This window comes from Cervus elaphus, chromosome 20, assembly GCF_910594005.1.
Source record: "Cervus elaphus chromosome 20, mCerEla1.1, whole genome shotgun sequence".
NCBI lineage: Eukaryota > Metazoa > Chordata > Mammalia > Artiodactyla > Cervidae > Cervus > Cervus elaphus.
Window position 1 is genome coordinate 113,902,160 of NC_057834.1, and position 20,409 is coordinate 113,922,568.

Sequence of the window (20,409 nt, forward strand, 5' to 3'; positions counted from 1 at the left end):
GCATCTGACAAAACTCAACACCCTTTCCTGGCAAAGTGTCCAACTCTGTGATCCCATGGACTGTAGTGCGCCAGGCTCCTCTGTCCATGGAATTCACCAGGCAAGAATACTGGAGTGGGTGGCCATTCCCTTCTCCAAGGGTCTTCCTGACCCAAGGATCGAACCTGGGTCTCCTGCATTGCAGGCAGATTCTTTACTGTCTGAGGCACCAGGGAAGCCCCCAAACACTTGCAAAAAGCCCAGAAGGAAGCTACCTCAACTTAAAAAAAGCCATACATGAAAAATCCACAATGAACATGATACTCAATAGTGAGAGACTGAAAGCTTTTAAAATCAAGAAAAAGACAAAAGCCCGTTTCAGAGCATCTACGGAACAGAGCACTGGAAGTTCTAGACAGAGCAATCAGGTAAGAAAAAGAAATAAAAGGCATCCAAAATGGGTGGGGAGTTTAGGGGAGAATGGATACACGTATATGTATGGCTGAGTCCCTTTGCTGTTCACCTGAAATGATCACAACATTGTTAATCAGCTCTACTCCATTATAAAATTAAAAGTTAAATTAAAAAAATAAAAGGCATCCAAACTGAAAAGGTAGAAGTAAAATGATCTACTTGCAAACTATGTGATCTTATATACCACAAAAAAACAAAAAACTGTTATCTATTAGAGCTAATAAATGAATCCAGAAAGTTGCAGGATACACACAAAAATCAGTTCAATTTCTATACAATAATAATGAACAATCTGAAGAGGAAATCATGAAAATAATTCTGTTTACAATAATACAATAAAGCACTTAGGAATTAACAAAGGAGATGAAAGGCTTGTATGATGAAAACTACAACACACTAATGAAAGAAATTAAAGATGACATAAACAATGGAAACACACCCCATGTTCATGGATTAGAAGACTTAAGATGTCAATACTACCCAAAATTATCTACATATTTATATAATCCTTACCAAAATCCCAATGACCTTTTTAGCAGATACAAAAACACACCCTGAATTTATACAGAATTCCAAGGCAGTCACACATACTGATTTCAAAACTGACTATCAATACAAAGCTATAATAATCAAAACAGTGTGGCACTGGCATATAGACCAGTGGACTGGACTATAGCCTTCCCAGCTCTTCTGTCCATAGGATTCTCCAGGCAAAAATACTGGAGTGTGTTGCCATCTCCTTCTCCAGGGGATCTTCCCAACTCAGGTCTCCTGCATTGCAGGCAAATTCTTTATCATCTAAGCCACAGGGGAGTCCATGGAATAGACTAGAAAGCCCTAAAACAATGCCTTGCATTTATGGTCAGATGATTTTTAACAAGGGTGCTAAGACAATTTGGTATTTTCAAGAAATTGTCCTAAGAAAACTAGATATCCACATGTAAAAGAATGAAGTTGTAAAATCTAACATAATACCACATGAAAGAAATTACCTCAAAACAGATCAAAGACTTAAATTTATGAACTAAAACTATAAGACCCCTATAAGGAACATGAGGAAGAAGCTTCACAATACTGGATTTGGCAGTGATTTGTTGGATATGACACCAAAGGTACAAGCAACAAAAGAAATACAAACTGAACTTCATGAAGACAAACCAGAGAAGGGCAGAAAATATTTGAAAATCTTATATCATAAGGAGTTAATATCCAGATTACACAGAGAACAATAATAACAAAAATAAACCTAAGCAACCTAATTTAAAATTTGGCAAAAAACTTCACTAGACATTTCTTCAAAGATATATCAATGGTCAATAAGCTTCTGAAAAGATGCCCAATATAGCTGATAAGTATGGAAATGCAAATCAAAACTGCAATGAGGTACCACTTCACACCCATTAGAACGGTTACCATTAAAAAATTTAAAAACAGAAAATAATACATGTTGGCCAGTGTGTGAAGAATTTCGAACACTTGTGCACTGTTAGTGAGAATGTAAAAACTGTGCAACTGCTGCAGAAAACATTATAGTAGTTCCCCCCAAAATTAACAGAATTACCATATGATCCACCTGCAATGAGGGAGACCAGGGTTTGATCCCTAGGTTGGGAAGATCCCCTAGAGAAGGGAAAGGCTACCCACTCCAGTAGTCTGACCTGGAGAATTCCAAAGGGGCTGCAAAGAGTCAGACACAACTGAGCAACTTTCACTTTCACACCATATGATCCAGCAATTCCACTTCTGGATTGCTCATTGTTCAGTCGCTAAGTCATGTCCAACTCTTTGTGACACCATGGACTGCAGTACACCAGGCTTCCCTGTCCTTCACTATCTCCCGGAGCTTGCTCAAACTCATGTCCATTCTAGTATATACTTCTGGGTATAAACCAAAAGAACCAAAAGCAGAGTCTTGGGAGTTTCCCAGTGGACTAGTGATCAGGATTCTGGGCTTTCACTGCAGAGGCCTGGATTCAATCCCTGGTCAAAGAACTGAGATCCCAGAAGCTTCACAGAGTGATAAAAAAAAAAAAAAAAAAAAGCATAGTCTCAAAGAGATATTTGTGTACTTCTACTTGCAGCAACATTACTCACAATAATCAACACAATAGCCAAAACACAGAAGCAACCCAAGTACATTACATATTAATGACAATTGGATAAGCACAATGTGGTATACACATAACGGTTATTATTCAACCTGAAAAAGGCAGTATGCCACATGGACAAACCCTTAGGACACGATGTAAAGTAAAATGAGCCAGTCACAAAAGGACAAGTACTGTGCGACTCCACTTACATGAGAGAGTTGGTCAAAATCACAGAGACACAAAGTAGAAGTTTGTACTGCCAGGGCCCGGGGAGAAGGGGTAATGGGAGCCAGTGTCCCGTGCCTTTCAGCCTTACAGGGTGAAAAGGGCCATGGAGATGGATGATGGTGGTGGTTGAACAGAAGTGTTAACGTATTCAAAACCACTGAGCTACACACTGAAAAGATTAAAATGAAAAGTTTTACGTGTATTTTGCCATCCCCTCCCAAAAAATATATACGGCTTAATACTTTGACTATACTCAGTCAAGAGTGAAAAGAAAGAACTGCAAATATATCTTCAACTCTTTTTTAGTAGGTTTGTGTTTCAAAGTAGTATAGATGAAGCAACTCTGAAACTATTTTATATGTGTTATGGGATTAAGGAAAATGTGCTGAGGCTGTTGGAAGCCAAGGTTCTCCATATGGAAAAGAGAGGTACAAACACAGAATGTGGAAAGGTAAAGAAGAACAATATAAAGGTGGACATTTGTTAAGTATCACTTTTAAACTTCATCTGTTTCTTAGCTCTGCTTGATGAAACGGCTTAAAAACACATCTAGCACTCAGACAGTGGTTTCCTAGTAAAAGGAACCAGGGCTCTTGGGAGAAATGTCTAACTCTAAGGCCAAAACAGGGAAGTATAAGAAGCCTAGAAACTAAAGAAGGACTCAAAATAATAACAGTAATAATGGGGGCATGTAAAAACAGACACAGGAACTCTCATTGGCCCCCCTGTGACAAACTGAGCATCAAAATAATTATGAATAGCAATGCATTATAAATCATTGAAAACAACAGGAATCAATGAGCTTGTACTGAGGATATGTTAGAATGGTTCGGGTAAAAATCATCAATGGATGCCATAAGATCAGAAAGTCTGATGAGGGCCAGGATACTGGCATAGTCTTCCAATATCTTATACATCACTCATTAGTTTCAAAAGGTATAGTATTATCTATGTAGGGTGAAAATAGTACAAGAGTATACAGATAATATTTTATCTGCACCTGGATATTTTATCTAGTACCTGAACAATCCTTTGACCAAGTGATGAAAATTAACATCACCAATGAGGGGCACTCTGTGCTTCATATTGTAATACACTTGAGAAGGGAACAACATCCCTTATGTGGTATTCTGGGTAGACTTGAAAGAATCTGAATTATGATGAAGCATCAGACAAACCCAAAATGAGGAACATTCTTCAAAAAAGCAAACAAAACATAAATGTAATGAAGAAAAGGAAGGACTATGACAACTGAGGCTTTCCAGGCAGCCTGGAAATGCAGGAGATGCTGGTTCAATCCCTGGGTGGGAAAGGTCCCCTGGAGTAGGAAATGGCAACCCACTCCACTATTACTGCCTGGAAAAGTCTGTGGACAGAGGAGTTTGGCAGGCTTGGGGTCACAAACAGCTAGACATGACTAAGCACACATATGACAACTGAATGTAAAAATAATCATGGACTAAAAGGAACAATATTTTATAAACAGTGTTAAACTGGGAAAACCAACACTGGAAACACGTACAGTAGATTTTTAGATAAAAGTATTGTATCAATGTTAAATTTCCTGAAATTTGACAGTTGCACTATGGTCATCCTTGAGATTACCTTTGCTCTCAGAAGAGTCAAAAAGACTATCTTTCCTCTAGGAAATACAAACTAAAGTATATTAATGGGCAGAAGGGCATGTTGTATGCAACCTACACTCAAGAAAAATATTGTGTGTGGGACATCCCTGGTGGTCCAGTGGCTAGACTTTGCACTCCCAATGCAAGCAGCCTGGGTTTGATCCTAGTCAAGGAAGTAGATCCCACATGCTACAACTAAAGGTCCCACATTCTGCAACTAAGACCTAGGTGGGTGTGTGTATTAAAAATTGCATGTATAGAGAGAGAATAGGGTAAGACAAATTTGGCAAAATGTTTAAAGTTAGTGATCTGACACATTAAATACTACTTCAAAACAGTTTTCAAGTACTATATGCAGATCAACTGCGCAAAGATCTACACATTATTAACAATCTACACAATGGATATAGTCTAGATTTCTAAGTTTTGTGATAATCTAGATGTAAGAGCTGAAAGAAAAACACAGGATAAGCCATCGTAAGACTAAGCAGAAGACCAGATAGCTGTTGCATCATTCTCTCTCTCCAGGGTTTCCTACAGATGCCAGTACAAAACAATTCTCATTACTGAGACACCCCTCCAGTGGATCAGCAAGGATTTCCTAGCAAATGAAAATGTTATATGGCTCTTAGGACTAATGGAGGGTGCCCTTTCCAGCCATTTTAAAGAAATTAAGTACACACTGCCCACTCTAACATTGGGTACAAGAAAATAACACATACCTGTTCTGTTAGAAGGTTTTCACTAACACTTAATTTTATCCATTTTAAACAAACTTTTGAGCAACCCAAACAACAAAAATGCTTAGTATATTTTGCATCTGATTTAAAAAATACATATTTCTCTTAAATATAAGATTTTCTGAAACACACCTTTTAAACTTACCATACCTTACACTCCACTAAGTCTGGATTAAGATCTTTAGAGTTTCTTAGTACTGGGAAGATTCTGGTCTCTCCTCTCCTTCCCCCAAAATATCCAACACTGTATACAATGCATTATTTAACATTTTCAAAATAAACTAAACTTACATGTGTACCAGATAAAGTTTACTGAAAGGAAACTTATCTCATTTTCTTTTGGTGTACTGGCTTTGATAGTATCTTTTTTTTTTTTTTTTTTTTTTACATATACAGTCATCTTTATTAAAGTTCACAATTACATTAGAAATTGATGGATTTCTTTAAGACAGCAGATTCTCATGGGCACCTTTCCACTTTTAAGACTGATAGATAGAGGTCAATATCTTAGTGTCATTACATCAAGTTTTCACCCGATAGGAAACCTGAAAAGGTCTCTTGAGCCTTCCAGGTCACTATACTCTCTAAGACCTGCCCACATGGTCTCTGGCATTTCTTGTAAATTTCAGTAAATGCCTGGGCAACAGAACACTAACTCTGCTGGGTTTTAAGGTACAGTTCCAGGGGTTAAATGTTATACCTATACACTTCCAAATCTCCTAGGCTTATCTTCAATTAATGTATTACTCATTTTACTTGGTGTTTCAGAAGGTAAAGAATCTACCTGCAATGCAGTAGCATCTAGGTTCAATCCCTGGGTCAGGAAGATCCCCATGGAGAAAGGAATGGGTTCCACTCCAGTATTCTTGGCTGGAGAATTAAGTTTTATTTTACTAATCTCCCTGTCAAAGAAAGACTCCAAAGCTTTGCTAACTGAGAAATTGGTGAGGCTCCTCTTCTCTCCTCAAATCCAGCTGTATTTGGAATCCTAAACGAAATGCTAGATACAAGGGCGTAGGACCAGAGTCTCTCCCGAAAAAGCTGATAGTATCTTAACTACATGTATAATCTCTCTACAGAATATTCTAGCGCTTGGCAATATTACTGTATATATCATGAGTTGATGTGTTTAAAAAAAAATTTTTTTTTTAACTGCTGTGGTTCTTTTGATCATTGTGCCACTAAGTGCCATTAATCTGAAACAGGCCTAGGTATACATTCTTTGTAAACAATTCTCTACTATACACATTTAATCTGAAAGTTCAAATTATCTATTTGTAGCCTAATGATACAACTGATAGCTTCATGGCTTCATTAAAAAGTCATTTAAAATTAAAAAACTTTAAGACACAATTGCTATTTTTAGATCAAAAGAATAAAATGTGAAAACAACTAATGACTGAAAATCACTTTACTCTCACCCTAGTAAAAATTATATAAATCATTGTTTTTAAAGGGTTCTTTTGAAGTTGCCATTCTGAACTTTGGCTCCACATGAGAATTACTTAATGCCCAGGCCAAATCCCAATCCAGTTACATCGGAATCTCTAGGGAACAGGCCACAAGCATCAGTGTATTTTAAAACTTCCAAAGTGATTAGAATGTACAGCTGAGATAGAAAGCCACTGTTTTTAAAAAGTATTCTAGAACATAAATATTTAAATATATGCTCTTTTAAAAACAGCACCATGAGAGGCTATAAACATAGTCTAGCAATGTACAATACTTTTTCCTTCAGGGTCTTTTAAAAATTGCATTTTGTCATACCTTTATCAAAAACGTTAGGCATACATCACCTTCCTTATTCATTATATTTAGCGGTTACTGAGGTAAAAGCATTAGTTTCACAAAGACCCACATATAAGACCCAGCTCTATCATTTAATAGTTCTATGACTGTGGATAAATAGCTTAACCTCCTCATCTGTAAAATGGGCAGATTAAAATAGAAAACAGTGTGCAAAACATGACAACTGGCACATAAGAGGTAATGTATAAATGGCTCTGCTTATCGTTATCAAGCTAGACTGGAAGACATTGGAGGCTAGGGCTGTATCGTGTTTAAGGTTATATTTTCACAACTTCATACCACATAGTAGCTACATAATAATTCTTAATCATTAAGCTCCTTAAGAATTTTTAATCTGTCTTTGTAACCCGAATGCCTAGTACAGATTCTGAGACACAAAGAAAGCTTAATAATGTTTTGAACAAGTGAAGCAAGCTTATTTCAGAAAAGAACGAACCCTCAAGCCTTCCTTTGCAGAAAAGAAGTCAGAATAACCAGCATCTGTAGCCAACAGTCCCACAAACTGCATCGCAGGCCGTTGTTGTATAAATAGTTCTACAGCTCCATCAGTGATGTAACTACCCCCAGAAATGTCCAGGGACTCAATATTGGGCAGAATATCTTTCTGCTGTAGCAAATGAAAAGCTAGATCTGACTTGAGTTGCCTGTGATCAGAAATATCAAGGTGAAGCAGACATTTAAGTTCTCTAATGACTGCAAGAATCTGTGGTGTGGTCATGGTCAGACATTTTAGATAGTGCATTGTAAGAGATCTGAGTCGATCCTTACAGGTAAGGAGTGCAGAGATGTTAGTGACCAGAGTATTAGAGATATCCAAGCTTTCCAGTTTTGGTAACTGCGAAACATTAACCAGGTCTTCACTATGAAAACAAACATTGAAAACGCTTAAAACTCGAAGACCAGTGAGCTGACCAAACAACAACGGTCTTGAATCTCGAGGGATGCTTGTTGAGTCCAAGACGAGACGTCGGAGGTTTTCTTGGATCCAGCTGTTGCTGCAGAGCCCACCGAGGATGTCTGGGATGGAGAGGTCAGTGCTTGCTGCAGTAGCATCCAGTTCAGTGAGTCTGTGATGGCAGAAGGCTTTCAGGAATGCAGCTGTGGATATTTTAGCTTTCTGAATGTTGACCAGCTTCAGTTTCATTTGGTTGCCTTGGAAAATGCTTGCTGTTCTATCAGTCAGCTTGCCTATAAGAGAACCAGAACCAGCTTGTAATAACTAAATCTCATGCCTTTTCCAGGAGGCACTGTGGCCAGTAAACTTTGATAGATGATAATAGTAACAATAATGACTACATTTGCTGTTTACTCTGTGCTGAGCATTGTTCTAAACCCTTTACTCAGATTATCTCATTTACTCTTTAAAATAAATTGTAAAGGAATTATGATTATTACCATCTTACAACTGAGGAAACTGAAGCTTAAAGAGGTTAAGGAACTTACTCAAGGTCAAAATGTGTGGCAGAATCAAGAATCAAAACCAGTTTGACTTCAACGTCCACAGTTTTAACCATAGTAACCTTGTTCACTTGGGCTTCCCTGGTAGCTAAGCTGGTAAAGAATGTGGGAGACCTGGGTTTGATCCCTGGGTTGGGAAGATGCCCTAGAGAAGGGAACAGCTACCTACTGCAGTACTCTGGCCTAGAGAATTTCATGGACAGAGGAGCCTGGCAGGCTACAGTCCATGGGGTCACAAAGAGTCAAACACAACTGAGTGACCTTTACTTCACTTCACTTCAACTTTGCTCATAAAAAACAAAACAAAACAAAAAGACAAAATAAAAGAGGTAGGTAAGTATAGGGCCTATAATATGCAAATAGCACTAATGATTACTTTTAACCAAACTAGTGGATGGCCTTTGGTAAGACTTATCCCTCTATGCCTCATTTTCCTCATCTGTTAAAATGAATGGGTTATATTAGATTTCATTTAGAAACAACTTATTAATACTAAGCATCTTCTATGTGTGAGATTCCATATTAAGTAATAGACATACAGGGCAATAAGACACCTGTGACCACAAAGAATTCAGTCTAGGAAGCATGTCAGGCAATTAAGTGATTATAATAATATATTATATTCAGTGCTGATTTGTATCTGATATTGAATAAAGATGAGATTAATATCAGGGCAGGTTTTTAAGGCTGAATATCAGTTTTCCAAGGGGAAGGTGAAGGGCGGAAGAACACGACAAAGACGTGGAGGCACAGAACATCAGATTATTCAGAATGACCCTATCTGATCAGTGCTACTGGACCATAGTGTACAAGGGGAGGCCTGGCTGGAAATGACAGTGGAGAGGAAGGTAAAAGGCAGATGGGCCTGTAAACAAAGCTAGGAAACTCATGTACCCTATAAACAAAAATGAAAAACTCAAAATTTTTAAGCAAAAAATGAATGGTTATATTTTTACAAAGACCAATTATGTGTGATGATACAAAAGAATTAAGATGGTGCTTGATGGGAGTGGGATGGGGCAAGAGATTATTAATGATTTTAATGATGAGAGGTGAAAGTTTAAACTGACAGAACACAGCAGTTGAATGGATTAGGGGAAAGAACTGAGGGAAAAGGTATATAAGCTGATTCACAAGTCCCCAGTCTGAGTTGGGCTATGCTACTAACATAGGAAAAAGGAAACCTCAGTATTCAAGGGAAAAGGTATATAAGCTGATTCACAAGTCCCCAGTCTAAGTTGAGCTACGCTACTAACATAGGAAAAATGAAACTTCAATACTCAAGGCTTTCAAAAAGAACTTATTACATTTATTCAAGGGCTTCCCACACAGCTTAGTTGGTAACGAATCTGCCTGCAATGGTGGAGACCTGGATTCTATCCTGGGTCAGGAAGATCCCCTGGAGAAAGAAATGGCAACCCACTCCAGTATCCTTGCCTGTAGAATGCCATGGACAGAGGAGCCTGGCAGACTACAGTCCATAGTGTTGCCAAGAGTCAGACACGACTTAGTACTATCTTTCTTTCTTATTCAAGAAATATCAAGTGCTATGCTACATGCTGAGAATAGTGAATGAGACAGACATGACTCCTGCCATAACGGGGTTTTCTCACATCCTAGAAGAAAACAGATACAAAAGAACATAAAACAAGCAAAATACTATTAACATTAAAAACGTAGTAAAGGTTCTAAAGGAAACACACAGTATTATAACACAGGGGTAGGGGAAAATGAGAAGGAAGACAAGAATCTTCTGTCTTTAGGTGCAGTATGAGGAGGTGACATTTAAGCTGAGACAAAAAGGATGTGAAAGGCAAAGGTAGTTGTCATTCCAGAGAGAAGGACAGGCTAAAGCCCTGAGAAAAGAAACAGTTTGGCTATCCCTGTGAAATGAGAGAAAACCACTACAGCTCAAGCACAGATGGAAAGGGGATCCCATAATCTGACAGGTCACAGACAAAGGCAAGAGTCAGTCAGACCTTGTTGGCCAGGGTAAATAACTGGCCTTTTATCCTAAGTACCAAGAGAAGACTTAAAGAGTGGCAAAAGTACAGACAGACCTGATTAAGATATAGAGGACTACTCTCCACTATGTGGCAGAGCCTGGCGATGGGCAAAATTAAAGGTAAGGAAACCACTTGGGAGACCAGGGGAGAAGAAAGAGAAAGGTGTCATTGACAGGGGGCTAGGAGGAAAAGGTGGCTCAGACAGTAAAGAATCTGCCTGCAATGCAGGAGGCCTGGGTTCGATCCCAAGGTTGGGAAGATCCCCTGGAGAAGACAATGGATGCCCACTCTGGTATTCTTGCTCGGAGAATTCCCCAGACAGAGGAGCCTGGCAGGCTACAGTCCACGGGGTCGCAAAGAGTCAGACACTAACATTTGACCTGACTTGAGGAGAAGAACACTTGAGATATGTACTTTGAAGGCAGAAAATGTGTCAAAAGAATCAAGGACAGAGTGGGGGAGGAATGAAAAATGACTCCTAAGTCACTGAATAGCTAGATAGATGGCCAAACCATCTTGAGATGGGAGGAAATGGCAGTGTAGCAGACGCTGTGATGTGACACCAGAACACACTTAAAAATAAACGACTGGGACTTCCAGCGGCTAAGAACCTGCCTTTGAATGCAGGAGACGCAGGTTCGATCCCTGGTTGGTGAACTGAGATGCCCATGTCAAGGGGCAACTAAGCCCACAAGCTCCAACGACTGATCCCACGCACCCCAATCAGAGACCCTGCATGCCACAACTACAGAGCCCTTGCACTCTGGAGTCCACACAAAACGACTAGAGAGAAGCCCACAGGCCATAATGAAGAGCTAAGACCCAAAGCAGCCGTAAGTAAATAAATAAATGGTTAAAAAAAAAAGAAATAAAGGACTTACTACTTGAGCTGCGGGAAATGCCACCATCTGACAGCCCTCATCTATGCAGAGTGCATCAGCTGAAGAGAGTTGCTTCACCCACGGTCATACCACCTTCCCATGGAAACTCACATCCAAAGACTGTGTTGGGAAGTATAGAGATCCAGCCCTCACACCCTAACAAAACACAGATCTGAGTAGTTATTCTACCTTCAGGACTTTCCACAAAATCAGCCAAGGTCTTCCCGATTCTATATATTTTAAATCTAAAAGACTGAAGTATAAACATTTGGAATTAATCAGAATAAAGAATGGTATTTAAAACATGGAATGTAAGAGGAAAAGGAACAAGGACCAACTACCAAAAAGTGTCTACATTCAAGATCAGATAGCTTCTGCACTGTCCTTCAAGGGAAGCTAGATAAGCAGAAAGATAAACAGCAGACACTGAAGTAGAAGAAAACCAAAAGAATAGGATGATTCAGCAGCCTAGATAACAGTTACAAGATACCTGGCTATCTTGTGTGTGGTTCTGGAGCTTCGAAACTGCACTGAAAACTCTGGGAAATTAAAGTAGAAGAGGTAGCTAAACCAAAGAGGATTATCCAGGGAGTATACAAAGTGAGAAAATACACAAAGCTTCCCAAGATGGAAACTTGAGGAGCATAAAAAAACACATATATGAAGAAACAGAGCATATAAAGCAAAGTGTGGAACAGTAACCAAGGATAAAAAACAGAAAAAAACAGTTACTCCAAACCAGGAAGGTTGAGAATAATAAACACTAAGTCAAACATACAAAAACCCCTGATGATTTAATAAATTTAGGTAGGTAATTATCATCTATGATCACCAAAAGTGAAAACCAACCAGATAATCAGACTTTATTAACACCCTTAAGAAGTACAATGCAGAAGGAAATGGCAACCCACTCCAGTATTCTTGCCTGGAGAATTGCCATGGACCCAAGAGCCTGGCAGGCTCCAGTCCATGGGGTTTGTGAAGAGTCAGACACATCTGAAGCAACTGAGGACAAGAAGTACAAACATCACTAACAAACATCAAACTTCAATTTGATCAAGCCTCCACCTCTAATTTTCAATGTATAGGAATTACAAGAATCAGAGAAACATGTCAAATCATAGCACAAACAATGGTAAAGTCCAGATTGTAGGATACTGTACAAAACAAATGATCAGTTTCTTTAAAGAAAGAAAATAACTGGGAGTCCCAAAATACATGAAGATAAACATACTTCTAAATAACAGATGAATCAAGGGGAAAAAAATCAAGAGAAATTACAAAATATTTTGAACTAAATGAAAATAAGAACACAACTTACCCATATCTATGGGATGCAGCAAAGGCAGTGCTAGGTGGGAAAGTTATAGCTGTGAATGCATACATTAGTAAAGAAGATCTAAAATCAATAACCTAAGTTCCCACCTTAGGAAACTAGAAAAAGAAGAACAAATTAAATCCAAAGTAAGCAGAAGAAAAGTACAATTAGAGCAGAGGGCATAACATCAGCAACATGGCAGAGTGAAACACTACTGTGAGCTCTCCCCTCCAATCTATTAGATTGGTGCAAAAGTAATTGAGGTTTTGCATTGTTGAACTTTGCCATTTGATATTGGGATACATTCTTAAATAAATGTGGTTACATCATTTTAATGTGCGTTTCTCACTTTATGTTTTTTGCTAATGACTTATTACATGCTGTTTCAGTTCAATTCAGTTCAGCTCAGTTCAGTTCAGTCACTCAGTCGTGTCCAACTCTTTGCGACCCCACGGACTGCAGCATGCCAGGCCTCCCTGTCCATGGCCAACTCCTGGAGTTTACTCAAACTCATGTCCATTGAGTTGGTGATGCCATCCAACCATCTCATCCTCTGTCATCCCCTTCTCCTTCTGCCTTCAATCTTTTCCAGCATTAGGGTCTTTTCCAATGAGTTAGTTCTTCACATCAGGTGGCCAAAGTATTGGGAGTTTCAACTTCAGCATCAGTCCTTCCAATGAATATTCAGGACTGATGTCCTTTAGGATGGACTGGTTGGATCTCCTTGCAGTCCAAGGGAGTCGCAAGAGTCTTCTCCAACACCACAGTTCAAAAGCATCAATTCTTTGGCACTCAACTTTCTTTACCATCCAACTCTCACATCCATAGATGGCTACTGGAAAAACCATAGCCTTCACTAGACGGACCTTTGCTGGCAAAGTAATGTCTCTGCCTTTTAATATGCTGTCTATGTTGGTCATAACTTTTATTCCAAGCAGGAAGCATTTTTTAATTTCATGGCTGCAGTCACCAGCTGCAGTGATTTTGGAGCCCAAGAAAATAAAGTCTGTCACTGTTCCCACTGTTTCCCCATCTATTTGCCATGAAGTGATAGGACCAGATGCCATGATCTTAGTTTTCTGAATGTTGAGCTTTAAGCCAACTTTTTCATTCTCATCTTTCACTTTCATCAAGAGACTCTTTAGTTCTTCTTTGCTTTCTGCCATAAGGGTGGTATCATATTTGAGGTTATTGGTATTTCTCCTGGCAATCTTGATTCCAGCTTGTGCTTCATCCAGCATTTCTCATGCTGTTTATTGTTATTTATTTTAGACTACAGAAATTATGTTAGACAAAAAGCAAATCGAGCAATTTTCTTATTCAAGTTCAAAATGGATTTTAAAGCAGTGGAGACAACTCAGGCAACATCAACAAGGCATTTGGCCCAGGAACTGATAACTAACATACAATGCAGTGATGGTTCAAGAAGTTTTACAAAGGAGACAAGTGCCTTGAAGATAAGGAGTGTAGTGGCTGGCCACTGGAAGTTGACATCGACCGATTGAGAGCAATCATTGAAGCTGATCCCTAAGAGCATCAAGAGGGGGGAATGAAGAAGGAATTCATAGGGCCTGGACTCCATCTCAGGCCTGTCTGTGCTGATCGTGCGCGGCCACCTCTCCAGTGGACTCTGAACTCTGTGCTTAGCGCCTGTGGGAATGACGATGGAAGGATAAGACCCCCCTCTGGGCAGGGCAATCTTGAAGAAGAGAAAACAGACACTAATCACCCCTGCCTCCGGACACTATCTATCAGAATGTAAGCACAGGCTTATCAGTTATTAACTGTCTGGAATGTAACAGCGGGCTTATTGATTATTGACTGTTTGAACACATAACACGTGAATGATGGGGTTATTGTATTTACCCTTCCTTTGTTTGTAGTTGTATTTACCCTTCCTTTGTTTATGTAAGTCTCAAGGGAATTGGGGTAGTGGGTTTGGACACATGGGGTATAAAAGATTTTCACAAATGCTGGTCGGGGTCCTTGGCTAAGAGGAGACTCTGCCTTGGGCCCGCCGGTGTAATAAACTGCACTCCACTAAAAAAAAAAAAAAAAAAACTACATGACAAGTGGCTGAAGAACTCAACGTTGACCATTCTGCAGTCATTTGGCATTTGAGGCAAATTGGAAAAGTGAAAAAGTTCGATAAGTGGGTGCCTCATGAGGTGACCAAAAATCAAAAAAATCATTGTTTTGAAGTGTTGTCTTCTCTTAATCTACCCAAAAACAATGAACCATTTCTCTGACCGTAATGCCCAACCCCACGTCACACAATGAATGCTTCAAAAGTTGAACGAACTGGGCTACAAAGTTTTGCCTCATCCACCATATTCACCTGACTTCTCACTAACCGACTACCACTTCTTCAATCATCTCAACAACTTTCTGCAGGGAAAATGCTTCCACAACCAACAGAGGCAGAAAATGCCTTCCAAGAGTTCACTGAATCCCAAAACACAGATTTCTTCTATAGGAATAAAAAAACTTACTTCTCATTGGAAAAACATATGTTGATTGTAATGGTTCCTTTTTTGATTAATAAAGATGTGATTGAGCCTAGTTATAATGATTTAAAATTAAAATTCACAGTCTGAAGAATTGCCATTACTTTTTCACCAACCTGATACAACCAATAAAACATCCACAATGCATATATAAACAACTCATATAACTTAATATCAAGAAAAAAATCTATTTAGAAATGGAAAGAAGACCTAAACAGACATTTCTCCAAAGACATGCATATGCCCAACAGGCACATGAAAAGATGTGTGTGTTGTATCCCTAATCACCAGGGAAATCCAAATCAAAACCAGAATGAGGTATCACCTCACACCCATCAGAATTGCTATCATCAAATAGAACTCAAGTAACAAATGCTGGTGAGGAGGTAGAGAAAAGGAAACCCTCATATACTGTTGGTGGGAATGTAAAAATTGGTGCAGCTACTGTGGAAAACAGTATGGCGTTTTCTTAAAAAACTCAACTACCATATGACCAGCAATTCCACTCCTGGTATATCCAAGAAAAAAACAAAACACTGATCTGAAAAGATACATACATCCTAATGTTCACAGGAGCATTATTTACAACTGCCAAGAAATGGAAGCAACGTAACTGTCCAACAACAGATGAATGGATACCATCTATACAATAAATATTAAAGGAGATTCTCTAGGCAGAAAACACAAGAAAAGAAAAAGACCTATAAAAACAATTTTTTAAATGGCAACAGGAACATACATATCAATAACAGATGAATGGATAAAGGAGGTATATGTGTATTTTTTATATTTATATTTTATATTGTGCTCAGTCACATCTGACTCTTTGTGATTCCATGAACTATAGCCCGCCAGGCTCCTCTTGTCTATGGAATTTTTCAGCAAGAATACTGGAGTGGGTAGCCATTCCCTTCTCCAAGGGATCTTCCCAACCCCAGGGATCAGGATCAAACCCATGTCTCCTGCATTGAAGGCAGATTCCTTACTGTCTGAGCCACCAGGGAAGCCAATTAGCTATTAGGGAAATGCACATAAAAATCACAATAGATACCACTTCACATCCACCAGAATGGCTATAATCAAAGTCATTAGATAACAAGCTTTGGTAAGGATGTGGAGAAATTGAACTCTTCTGTCTCAACTGCTGGTGGGAACATAAAATGGTACAGCCACTTTGGGAAAGAATTTGAAGTTCTTCAAAAAGTTAAACACAAAGCTACCACTTAACCCGGCAATTCCACTCCTGGGTATACACCCAAAGATATAAAAGCATATATCCGCACACACAAATGTCTATACTAATATTTATAGAAGTATTATTCATAATAGCCAAAATGTATAATAAAAACAACACGGGGACTTCCCTGGCAGTCCAATAGTTAAGATTTTGCCTTCCAGGGCAGAGGGTGAGGGTTCAGTCCCTGGTCTGGGAGCTACAATCCCACACATCTTGTGGTCAAAAAAGCAAAACATAAAACAGAAGCAGTATTGTAACAAATTCAATAAAGATCCTTAAAATGGTTCACATTAAAAAAAAAATCTTAAAAAAGCCGCTAATGTTCATTAACTGAGAAACAAATAAAAGGTAGTATATCAATACAATGGAATATTACACAGCCATAAAAATTCAGTAGTAGTTGATGTTACAAAATGGATGAACCTTGATGATTTTATGCTAAATGAAAGAAGCAAGACACAATGCTGCTGCTGCTGCTGCTGCTAAGTCGCTTCAGTCGTGTCCGACTCTGTGCTACCCCATGGACTGCAGCCCACCAGGCTCCCCCGTCCTTGGGATTCTCCAGGCAAGAATACTGGAGTGGGTTGCCATTTCCTTCTTCGATGCATGAAAGTGAAAAGTGAACGTGAAGTCACTCAGTCATGTCCGACTCTTAGTGACCCCACGGACTGCAGCCTACCAGGCTCCTCCGTCCATGGGATTTTCCAGGCAAGAGTACTGGAGTGGGGTGCCATTGCCTTCTCCAAAGACACAATATTAAATGATTAAATATTAAAGGCCACATATTAAATGATTCCATTTACACTAAATGTTCAGAAAAGGCAAATTCACAGAGGTAGAAAGTAGATTAGTGACTGCTAAGAATTATAGGGGGATGAATAAGGTGTTTTGTTTTTTTGTTTTTTTTTTTGAGGTAATGAAAACCGCCTGTGATGATGGCTGCACAAATCTGTGAATATGCTAAAAAAAAAAAAAATAACTGAACTATATACTTTAAATGGATGAATTATACACTATGTGAATTTTATCTCAATCATGTGTTACTCCCCCAAATTTTTCATTAAGAAAACACTAACATAGCAAACACAGCCCTTTGAAAGCCCTACTACCAAAGGAAGTAAAGGAAAAAATTTTAAAGGTTCATATTCACAATCAAAAGAATGGGAGATAAGACTATAGCAATAGCAGGGCAAGTCTAGAAGGAAGATAATTTTCATCGAGGGATCCCAGAAAGAGTCTGAGAATCAACCTCCACACAAATTTCTGTGTTTTTCAGCAGGTTGTTGAGAGGAACAAAACAGAATTATATGCAAAAGTGCTTTTCAAATAGTAAAGTGCTATAAATGTACACAATAAAGCGGTCTTATCATTACCTTGCCAAGTCATCATCCCAACGAATTGATCAGCTAATTCCTGAGGAAAACTCCAATGCTCCGGAAGACAAAGTGTTCCATCAGATCTTTCAGAACACAATTTCTCCAGGTTAGCAACCAGGATGTTCAGGCATATGTTGACCAAAGAGTAGGGAGATGCCTCCTCCTAGCAAACAAACCCCCAAACAAACAAACTTGTTACAACATATCTACAAAAATTCAACATAAAAGTGGTCATGTTATACATGAGGATATCTTAAGATACATTCTTCTCACTCTAATGATTTATATGTAATGAAACCACCTTATTCCAATTATCAACCATGTGGAAGGTTTTCACCTGTTGTAGCTTCTGCTGTAGCTTTAAAAAAATTAGGTTCTCTCAATCCTTCACTTATCTCCTGTTCTATGCCAGCCCCTGAGAATACAGGGATGAGTAAGATATAGCTCTAATCCTTTTGGACCAGTTTAGTAGAGAATACATCCAATAAATCTGACAATTTCAATACAACACAAGGAACTAAACAAGCAGAAATCATACAGTCATTTATTCAGCAAATATTTATTCAGTGGTTACTACATGCCAGAGGATAAGAAGATCTGCCCATTCCCACCCTCAAGTGTTCACACTATAAAAGACTTGTTATAATAAGGAGGCTGTAGAAGAATACAAACTGAGATATAAGACATCTTTGCTAAGAGACTGACATTTGTTCATTCAACAAACATTTGAAAGGTATGGCATTCAGACATAAAGAGAGAGCAATAAGCCAGGGATTGCCATCTTTGTCAAAGGTTTCAACATGCAATACGTTTAATGACCTCCACAACACTACTGAATAAATTCTCTCCATAGTCCAAAGTATAGACTACTCCTTCATGAAAATCCTCAACTCCTTGTTTCCTCTCCTCCATCATACTCTCCAGACATTCTCCTGGAAGAACTTTGCTATTCACCTTTTTTTATGGCAACACTCAGGAGCTAATCATCTATGAAGGGGAGAAGATTCACACAACATATTATGTCATGGAAAATTCATGAACATTAACTTCAAATGAGCCCTAAGTAGCTGGAAATCATTCAAAGTCTCCTTAGACAGGGCACTCTCCCACTATCAAGCAACAATTATTTCATGCCTTCTACTTGTTCCTCAAACCCATTTCACGCTGATATCAGAATCTGATCCACTTCAGTGAAAAAAAATGAAGCCACCTCCCTACCAAATTTAGCTCAAAACTGCATGCATCTTTTCTGTGGTCTCCTCTTCTATGGAAAACATGTACATCCTTGCAGAGACCAACACTTCCATATGTGCTGGCTGGATTTCGTCCCTCCTGTCTTGGCTCCTCCTGTTGTTTCTTCATTTAAGAACATCTTCAAACTACCCTTCGCAAATGGATCATTCTTTTTTTTCCTGGCTGTGCCCTGCAGCTTACGGGATCTTAAGTTTCCCGTCCAGGAATTGAACCTAAGTCTGTGCACTGAAAGTCCTAATCAACAGACCACCAGGGAATTCCCATAAAATGGATCATTCTTATACAATTTATGCTTCATTATCTGCTTTAAAAACAAAAACCTTCTGTAGACTCCCACATCCTCTTCAGTTACTCTTCTTCATAACCAAATTTCTCCAGTAAGTTTACTCTGATTTACTCTGAATACTGTACTATCTTCTTATCCATTGTTTTTCTTTTAATTATAGTATAATTTATACATAGCAAAAAAAATTATTTTGGTATACAGTTAGTTCAATGAGTTTTGATGAATCCATACAGTTGTGTATTACCACCATAATAAAGATATGGAACAGTTCCATAATCCAGAAACTCTCCAGTGTCCCTTTGTAGACAACCCCTCTCACCAATCCCAAGCAACTACTCATCTTTGTTGTCTCCAGTGTCCTGCCTTCTCCAAAATGTCATATAAACAGAATCATTAAGCAATTAGGCCTTTCAAATCTGACTTCTTTCATTTTGCATAATGCATCTTAACACAGGTTCATTGGCGTTACTGCATGCTTCTGTAATTTGTTCCTTTTTATTGCTGAGAAGCATTCCACTGCAATGAATTTCTTTCTTTACCAAGTGAAGCGCATTTGGATTATTTGCATTTTAGACAAATTTGAATAAAGCTATAACAACTCACATAAAATTTTTTTAAATTATTTGTTCTGTTGGGCTGGTTCTTTGTTGTGCTCAGGCTTTCTCCAGCTGCAGCACATGGGCTCAGTAGTTGCGGCTTGCAGGCTCTAGAGCTTAGCTGAGCTTAGTTGTTCTGTGGCATGTACGTTCTTTCCAGACCAGGAATCGAAACTGTGTCCCTTGCACTGGCTGTTAAATTCCCAACCAGTAGACCACCAGGAAAGTCCCTGGTGGGGCTTCCCACATAAACTTTTGTGGGAACACAGTTTTTATTTTTCTTGGGTAGTCACCTAAAAATGGGATTTCTGTGTCCCTGGAATTCCACACTTTCTACATGTTAAGTGTGTATTTAACTTTACATAAGAAAAGTACTCATCTGTTCTTGCAATGTGGCTCTATTATTTTGCATTCCCAAAAGAACATATGAGAGTTTCAACTGCTTCAAATCCTGGCCATGTCAGAATTCATGTCAGAAAGAAACATCAGTTTCAGGGAAGCAAAAAAATTCCCTGAAACAGTCTTAGCAGACTTTTACTTGGGTC

The 20,409-nt window shown here is 38.7% G+C and overlaps 1 protein-coding gene across 2 annotated transcripts in view; it reads right to left on the reverse strand.

Annotated features, from left to right (window-relative positions):
* ZYG11A (zyg-11 family member A, cell cycle regulator) overlaps window positions 1-20,409 on the reverse strand; it is a 61,228-nt gene that overhangs the window by 29,978 nt on the left and 10,841 nt on the right. Inside the window, exons 2-3 of one of the 2 annotated variants that reach the window (XM_043878301.1) lie at window positions 17,726-17,891; window positions 7,382-8,133 (exon numbers count right to left, since the gene is read on the reverse strand). In XM_043878301.1, coding sequence (XP_043734236.1) covers window positions 7,382-8,133; window positions 17,726-17,891 — 918 coding nt within the window. The remainder of the gene's footprint in view (window positions 1-7,381; window positions 8,134-17,725; window positions 17,892-20,409) is intronic. The other variant, XM_043878302.1, reaches the window with a different exon arrangement.